At 41.7% G+C, this 9,315-nt stretch overlaps 1 protein-coding gene across 1 annotated transcript; it reads left to right on the top strand.

Moving 5' to 3' along the window:
* Positions 1-7,088: 7,088 nt before the first annotated feature.
* Positions 7,089-7,964, top strand: LOC142767888 (large ribosomal subunit protein bL21m-like). Its single transcript, XM_075870131.1, has 2 exons — positions 7,089-7,164; positions 7,336-7,964. Exons 1-2 carry the CDS (start codon positions 7,089-7,091, stop codon positions 7,962-7,964), a joined length of 705 nt encoding a protein of 234 aa, XP_075726246.1.
* The last annotated feature ends 1,351 nt before the right edge of the window (positions 7,965-9,315 follow it).

Here is a 9,315-nt window from a genome sequence, read left to right as displayed (position 1 = left end):
ATACTCCAATATTGGCCGGACATAGAACTATAGAAAAGATCACTTGTTCTTTAACAGTTTAATCCCTTGTTCACAATCTCATTACATAACCATCATTTTGTTCTGTTTTGACATTGGTCAGTGATCTGTTTTTTCTACAATGCCTTTACCTGACTAGACAATATTTCATACCTATCTTGGGCTATATTTAATGACAGTGAAATGCAATAACAAAGCAGTTTAGGTAAGTTACTCACCAGGTAATTATTATGACATGCCACTACTGTAAAAAGTAGACATTCCACTTCAATGCTAAATAACACATTATCCTTAATGAATGAAATAGCTACATTTGAAAGCTACAATGATACTGCTAAACATTCCAAGGAATCTGAATGTTTTCTTTTGCAAAATGAATAAATAAACCAAAGTACTTAATGCACTCGAAACATCAAAGTATTCATGTCACAAACACACCAGGTGTACCAACAAATATGCCCAAGAAAGAACACAAACGAAGTGGATGTCACATAATATGAAACCTAATGAAAAAAACAACTTGACAAAATTAAATATGCTAGAACACTTGATGGTCTTGAAGAATGCCGCCATATTTAAAAGTATTCAGGAAATTATTGTTCCTCAGTCAGTGGCACTGAAATAAGAAAACAAATGAAGTTAGTTCACATTAATTTTATAACCGCACTAACTTGAAAGCACAGTACAAGAACACAAACATAAAGGGTTGAAGCACAGAATGCATAACAATTTAACAAAGCACACCTATACTAATTTATTTCAGGATTATCATTAATTTTTGGTAATACAAAGGAAATACACCACTGCAGAGTATAACGGTAACTTATTTCTAAAACATTGCTTTGCAGCCAAACTTGCGCAAACATTAGAGCTAATGAACCGACTTTAAAAGGCTACAGTATGCATTGCCAGCTAGCTAGACAAAATCACTTGGGTGAAATATGACAGTGCCAATGACAATACGAAGCGCTGTCATGCTTCACAGAACATTATGTCCTCCTTAACCTAAATAGTCATGCCCCGCCGCGGTGGTCTAGTGGCTAAGATACTCGGCTGCTGACCCGCAGGTTGTGGGTTCGAATCCCGGCTGTGGCGGCTGCATTTCCGATGGAGGCAGAAATGTTGTAGGCCCGTGTGCTCAGATTTGGGTGCACATTAAAGAACACCAGGTGGTCGAACTTTCCAGACCCCTCCACTACGGCGTCTCTCATAATCATATGGTGGTTTTGGGACGTTAAACCCCACATATCAATCAATCAATCAACCATCAATCCTAAATAGTGATTATTGTTTTTCCTTTCAGGATGGATAACCACTGGACTATAAAAGGCGACCTTCATTGCAGTTTACAAAATGCACTTCAGCAGTGCAGTCATCAACAACGTGACACATTGTACTGTACTATGCAGAAGTAAGTGGCCCTCAACAGCGCTGACACATGTAGCCAAACCAACATTTGAGACATCTGAAGCAACATCGCCAGTTTGGACTGTAAGGACTACACTCGACTGATATAGACGGCTTCTAGGGTCTCTGGTTGAGTAGTAGCGCTAAGTATAAGCACTGCTGTGTTATAGTGCACCACTTAGAGGACAAGGGCAGAACTGGAGTGGCTACCAAAAAGTGGCTGCCGGAATTAGGCAGCTGTTTTTATATTTGTTTATTACTTACATGCATAAAATACGCTGATGTTATAGAGACCACACAAGTAAGTGTGGTGTTATGTCTATGATTAGATGTGTGTATATCCCCTTCGGGGGCTGCGAGTGCGATTGTACACATAAACTTCGGAGGCGTACCACGCACCGTGTTTCTTCAAATGGCTTAAGGCACAGTGTACACATTTGTGCAGGCTGCATAAGTGAACAATAAAAGAACGAACTGGGCATGCATTTTGGGCCTAATATTGGATTCTTTTTATGCAAGTATTCAAACTTAAATTTAGCAGAATAATTATATATTTGATTACACTCCAATTAACATAATTACTGAAACTCATGTAAACAATGCATTCCTTTATTTTCTTTCTTGGAATGTAATACTTAGTGCTTTCAAAACATGCAATGCAAATTTGGCACATTTGCAGACAGTGCATCATAATTTTCATTTGAAGGGGATATCAAAAAGTGACTCACTATAGATTGATAAGAGATTCGTTTGTGCACTGAATGTTGAAAGTCCGTGCTTATGTTTGTGCAGTTCTGTCCTCCTCCTCTAAGCAGTGCGTAATAATGCAACAATGAATAAACATCAACCGGCCCAAACAATTACTCTTCTGTATGCAAACATCAAATGGTTTGTTGAGATTTCAGTCTTGCCATGTCCGATTTGCATTGCACATTCACTACTACATTTTGATCCCCGTATCCATCTAGGAGTTCTTAATGTAATTCCATCAGGTCCATGTCAGATACTATACTTTTGATAGTGTTTGTGGTCTAGTGTGACTCACTGAAACAAGCTTGCCGCCAAATGCCATGAGATGTGCGAGCTTGTTGTACTTTGCCTTGCCACTGACTTCGAGGAGTGAATCCCTAGCTACCATTTTTGTGGCTTCATAACCACTTGCAATAGTTTCCATTTGACATTTAGCTACAAAAAAAAAAGATGAATTGCACGAGCTTCCGCGGCTCATTGTTCACAATGTATCACACAGTATTTTGGGAATGTTTCTTTGTTTTCTAGCACATTTGCATCATTGTGTGCAGTATTCGAGGAACAATCAGTCACTAAAGGATTCAAGGATCCTTAGAAAAAATGGATTTATTTGGCAACAGTGCAAGCTGGCCACAATCAAGCCAAACGAGAAGACACAGCTGAGGTTGTTGTGAAACAAGTACTGGCATGCCATCAGTATATTTTTCAAATTTCAGATTTTTTATTGATATAAATACAAGAATGTTACATGTGTTTATCATACAAAACGATATCCCAAAGTCAAAGACTGTATAAGGACATCCTTGTCACTATAACCAACATAGTTAGGTTGGTTACATAGCTAGGTTGGTTATATATATTAACCCCCAAGGTTAATTATCGACACTGGGAAAATTGCAAGCGCCATAGAAGCCACATATTGCATCCCACAAACACTTTTCACCATTCCAATAATCGAGCGCTCGTACCAATATTATTACTCAGCAGGTGCATTCAACTTATTCTAGAAGGCATTACTGGCCAACATATTTTCTATCGCTAAATATGCTGTATATGCATTCACTGCAGACACTTTGTTCTCTGCTCCATCCTCATCCTCACACAGCCCAGTCGATGGCAATATGGAAAAGATGGACATGCCCAACTTTCTGCCAACAAAGGTGAATACTCAGCACATGAAGCCTCATTCGTGACATCATTGAACGTCCATTGTCATTCACAAGGTCAACACTGGACACTGCAGCCCAATCTGAATACATCCTAATTGCATGTCCCTTGCAAAAGAAAAGAAGATTCAGCATGAAGTAAAATAATATGCTCACAAAAGACATTGACGACTCTTCTTGCGGTACAAGGCATAACCGGTCATGAGAGCAAAGTAGAAGAGAAGCTGGTGCTTTTGAGTAAAATAATGACTTAATATGATGCACAAGGCCTTTTCTAACCTCAACAATGAAATGACGACACTGTCGACTGTCCACATTTCTCTTTTATATACTTGACATCAACATAATGGTAGCTTTCTGGCCATGAGCTAGACCTTGAAAGGACCCTATTTGTCACACTTAATAGCTTTATCCTGCTTAAGGTAATCTCTTTGGAACTGAGTACTGCCCCAGCTACGTTTCAAAGAATGATTAATTCCCTCCTTCACGGATACAAATGGTCAGCACACATTTGCAATCTGCATGACATCATAGTCTCACACTCACATTCAAAGGCCACAAGATGGCTTTCTGTAGTTTTGAATGTATTCAGACCAATAGTCCTTAAGTTCAATATTTCTACATGCTGTTCTGGCTGCCGGGAAAGTGATATGCCTGTCCTCCTTACTAGTGGAAGGGGAGGGCAACTGGATCCAGACAAAATTCATGCTATCAAATCTTTTCTCCAGACCACATTCCCCAAAAGATCGACAAAGCTTCCTTGGCCTGTGCTCCATTTTCAATGTTTCATCAAAAACTTCACTGCCATTGCCGGTGCCCTAAAGAACTCCTGAAGAAGGACATGTCATTTTAGATGGATCCCCGAACAAGCTATTGTATTTTGCACCCATTACATTACTCGCCTTCCCACACATCTTAGCACATTATGACCTATCGCCATCATCATCATCATGCCCGACTACGCCCACTGTAGGACAAAGGCCTCTCCTATGTTGACCGGCCTCTCCCACCAATCAAGTTGGTCCGGTGCTTGCTGCTGCCACTTTATACCCGCAAACTTTCTAATGTGCCCACCTAACCTTCTGTCTCCCCCTAACCCGCTTGCCTTCTCTGGGAATCCAGTCAGTTACCCTTAACAACCAGCGGTTATCCTGTCTACGCATTACGTGCCCGGCCCATGTCCATTTCTTCTTGATTTCATCTATGATATCTCTAACACCGGTTTGTTCTCTGACCCACTCTGCTCTCTCTTGTCTCTTTTAAAGTTACACCTATCATTTTCCTTTCCATCGCTCGCTGTGTCATCCTCAATTTAAGCTGAACCCTCTTTGTAAGCTTCCAGGTTTCTGCTACATAGGTAAATACTGATAAGATGCAGCTGTTATATACTGTCCTCTTGATGGATAGTGGCAATCTACTAGTCATGATTTAAGAATGCTTGCAGAATGTGCTTCACCCCATTCTTATTCTTTTAGTTACTTCAGTCTCGTGGTTAAGCTTTGAGGTTACTACCTGTCCTAAGTATACGTACTCTTTTACAACTTAAAGTGCACTGCTACCCGCCTTGAAGAGCTGCTCTCTTCTGAGGTTCTTGTATATTACTTTTGTTTTCTGCAGATTAATTTTAAGCCCTACCTTTCTACTCTATTTGTCTAATTCAGTAATCATGAATTGCAATTCGTCCCCCAAGTTACTCAGCAATGCAATGCCAATGACGAAGTGCACGTTACTAAGGTGCTCCCCACTGATTCTTATCCCTAACTTTTCCCATTTTAGGCCTCCGAAAACCTCCTGTAAGCACATAGGAAATAGCATTGGGGAGATTATATCCCCTCATTTTACACCCTTTTTTATTGGTATTCTGTCGCTTTCTTTATGGAGCACTACGGTGGCAGTTGATCCTCTGTAGATTTCTTCCAGGATGTTTATATATGCTTCACAAACGCCCTGATTCTGCAGCGTCGGCATGACTGCCGATATCTCTACTGAATCAAATGCCTTCTCATAATCTACGAAGGCTACGTATAGTGATTGGGTGTATTCTGAGCATTTCTCTATTACCTGAGTGATAGTATGAATGCGGTCGATTGTTGAGTAGACTGTACGATACCCTGCTTGGTTCTTTGGTTGATTGAGCTCTCAGTCGCCTTAATTTTATTAGTTATTATTTATGTGAATAGTTTGTAGAAAACAGACAGTAAGCTGATCGGCCTGTAATTTTTTATGTCCTTGTCATCCTCTATCTTATAAATTAAGATTTGTAGTTTGAAATTTATTATTTCTTTCGTTTTACAGAAAGAAGAGCAAGAGCCTAAGGCCATGTGGCCTGACAGAGGCTTTTACTCCTCTGCACATTGGGTGTGCGTACACATGGTTTTGAATGCAAGTACAACAATAAAGCGTCAGCATGTACACAACTAAATGCAAACAGTGCAATACAATTTCACATCATGCAAGTACCGCCAGAAAACAAAACGCATACAACCACTTCATGAAACGATACAATAAAAAACCTTATATAAATTAAAAACATCATATATAAACACTCCATGAAATGATACAATAAAAACAATTTATGTAAACATTAAAGAAATATGAGTATACAGGCACTTCATGAAATGATACAATAAAAAACAATTTATGTAAAGTGAAAAATATCATGAAAACACTTCATGAAAAGAAACATATGCAAAACACTTCATGGAAAAGAAAATGTATCATTCAAACAGTTTAAGATGACTTACCTAAATGCATCAAATCATGAAGCTTGAAACTGTAGTAAAAAATCAGTGAACAAAAAAAAAACATGTATAAGCAGTGTACAAAATGTTGAAAAGTTATCATAGAATGTAACAAAGATTTTTTTTGTATTGTTTAAAACAAGGTGCGCAAGTCTACGTCATTCCTCACAATGTTTAATAGCCGGGGTAATCGATATCGTAGGTCCTGACGTCCGTAGTTTGTTTGCGTGAGTGGTGACATTTGTTTGTTAGTATAACTGATACCATGGAGATTAAATTGATATATTACTAACATGGAGTCTCTGCTTTTTTATGAACAATAATAATCTATAATAGTAAAATTGATCTGCTTTCAATAAATTAATGTTCATCAAAATGATAGCGTGTGGGTAAGTCTTGCGGCTTACCACGATGGTTTTGGAAACTTCCTAATACCTTTTTTGTAGTTTTATTATTTGTCGCATGATGTTAGCATTCTTCCAAGATTCTGGTACCCGCCTCGGGAAAATACCATTCGTAAACAGGGTGGCTAGTCTTTCTAACACAATCTGTTCCTCGTTTTTCAGAATATCTCGTTACTTGGTCCCCACCAGCAGCTTTGTCTCTTTGCACTCCTTTCGAGGCTTTCCTGACTTCTGTCATTACTGGTGGGACGTCATCTGACCTATCAGCCTAACACCAAAACTTGCAGTGACACCAGTGGTCATGGAATCGGCAGTGTTCTCACCCAACATCAAAGTGGCGTTCATGTCACTGAATGTTAACTGCCTCCTTTCCTCTTCAGAATGCATATTTTAGATCATCGAGTGTGAGTGCTCTGGACTAGTTCAGGCAGTTGGAAAAGTTTGACGACACTTTCTTGGCCCCTCCTTTCCAGTGGTTGCAGATGGCTATGCACTGTGCTGGTTGTCCACCTTCAAAGATCCGGATGGATTACCAGGCTCCTGAACCTTGAATTTCGAATACTTCATTTTGGTCTCTTGCAAGCCTGACTGAATACGCAAGGATGCCAACTGCTTATCCCTGGCTTGCCAGTGCACGATTAAGGTGCCTGCTTAAATGCCTTACTTGGCTTCACGAAAGTAAGAAAAGACAGCTCAGTGAGACACAATGGTAGTCATTATCCAGCGTCAATGCCCCTATTACTCTAGACTCTCCCCTTACTTTTTCATGCCTTGTGATGGCGTCCTCCAATAATACAGCACAGCTGCCGAGTGCGTAGAGCTGAACACTGTTTCTTGCATGTGCCGTAGGTGACACATATAAGCCGAGTTCCTTACTACGGACCGTTCACGCACTCGGGGCCGGCACTCCACGGTCAGAGAATCGCGGTCTGTGTTCTGATGCGACGCGTCTGAAGCCCGTGATCATCCCCTCGCCGGCGGCACCGCGGCTGTCCGTTGTCGAAGGCAGCTTGGTCTCTTCGTCGAACAATGTCGAAGAAACGAGGCGCGTGTCGGAGAGCGTCAACGCGCAGATCACCGAGGACACGACGGGTCGTCTATTTGCGGTCATCTACATCTACGGCAAGCAGTTCAAGGTGACCCCAAAAGACCTGGTGCTCGTTCAAGCCGACATGCTGGTGGACATCAGGGACTCCCTGCGTCTTGAGAAGGTGCTGTTGGTCAATGCTCGCGACTTCACACTCCTAGGCCGGCCTCTGCTTCACCGCAACCTCGTTCGTGTTGATGCCACTGTCGTGGAGAAGCCGTTGTCCCAAACAAAGCAAAACTTCGTCTACATTAAGCGGAGCCATTATGAGAGACACCATTTTTACCAATACCCGCAGACCATACTGTGCATCGATTCCATTAAGCTACTCCGAGATGTAGATGCACCTTCAGACGGCGAGGACAGCTCTCGGTCACGCTTTTCATACTGAGCAGTGTGCCTGCACTGTGCCCTGAATCTGTTGATGCATCATTTGATAAAAGGAATCGATGGTACAGAACAGTGAGTGTAATTTCTGCCCTGTGCATGCAGGGTGCTAAAAAAATGGGCAGAGGTAAAAAGAGGAAGGCCAAAGAAAGACTGGGAGGTTAACTACATCATTTCAATTGGCTACCCTATACTTGGGAAGGAGAAAGTGGGTGTTAAAGATTGAGCAAGAGTATGATAACACTAAAAATGCAGCATAACCTTTGACAATGACTCGTACAACTTATCGCCGATTCAAGTTTTCTGTTTGCTTATGCCCTTGAGTTGTAGTGCCATGATTACTCATGTTACTAATTTTGAAACAAGGCACTGCTCTGAAACTTGAACCACGCAATCAGAAAACAAAACCATGAAAAATACACTCAGATCTCAGCAGTGCTGTTTACGTAACTTGCTCAAAGTTATTCCCGTAACCCAGTCCCTGCGGTGGTATTCGGTTTCGGGCACTCCGTCTGAGTCTAGGGCTTACAGTCACAGAACTTGCACTATCAGTTGTGGACTGCAGGTGGTTGCCGATGTCATCACTTGTGCCTTCTTTGTCTGAAGAGTATTTTGTGTCGTCAAAGGATTCCGCTGTTGGCATGAGGTGTCGGCGGTTCCGTCGCAGAACGTTGCCCTTCTCGGTGATGACAGCGTATGATCTCTGCTGCATCTGGCTAAGAACTTTAGCCTTTGTTTCCCAAGTGTTCCCCTGCACTCGCACTACTCACCATGTGGTCAACGGTGGAAGAGACCGATGCTTGGGTTGCGCTTGTCCATGCTTCCGAACGGCTGTTCGGGGGCCCTCGTTGAAGTCTGGTATGGGCATCTTCAGTTGTCGACCTTGGAGCAGCTCCGCTGGGGACCTCCCGTCTTCCAGTGGGCTGGACTTGTAGCTGAGAAGACCCATCCAAAAGTAATTTTTCCCTTCAATTGATTTTTTTCAAAATTCTTTTAACAATTTGTACGCCTTTTTCAGCCAGGCCATTAGATTGGAGAAACCTCGGACTTGATGTTGTATGTTTAAGTCGTAGTCTTTTGCAAGAATGGCAAACTTTCGGCTTGAAAACTGTGGGCCATTGTCTGTGCATACTTCTAGGGGTATGCCATACCTAGCGAAAATTGCTTGTAGTCTTTCAACAGTCGTCGCTGCCGATGTATCCTGGAGTTGTTCCACTTCCGGAAAGTTAGAATGTGCATTGTACACGCAGAAGTACGACTTTCCGCCGTACTGAAAGATATCGATGCCAACGCGACACCATGGTTGATTGGTTTTCGGGTGTATTATCAGCGGTTCACGTGGCTGTTTATAAGCG

The sequence above is a fragment of the Rhipicephalus microplus genome, chromosome 7, assembly GCF_043290135.1.
Source record: "Rhipicephalus microplus isolate Deutch F79 chromosome 7, USDA_Rmic, whole genome shotgun sequence".
NCBI lineage: Eukaryota > Metazoa > Arthropoda > Arachnida > Ixodida > Ixodidae > Rhipicephalus > Rhipicephalus microplus.
This window is presented reverse-complemented; position numbering and strand designations above follow the sequence as displayed.

Bases quoted from the DNA above. Each gene is read 5' to 3' on its own strand.
- LOC142767888 (XM_075870131.1), top strand. From the start codon at position 7,089: ATGCCAACTGCTTATCCCTGGCTTGCCAGTGCACGATTAAGGTGCCTG. The intron at 7,165-7,335 runs GTAAGAAAAGAC...CATGTGCCGTAG, and splicing joins CCTTACTTGGCTTCACGAAA to GTGACACATATAAGCCGAGT.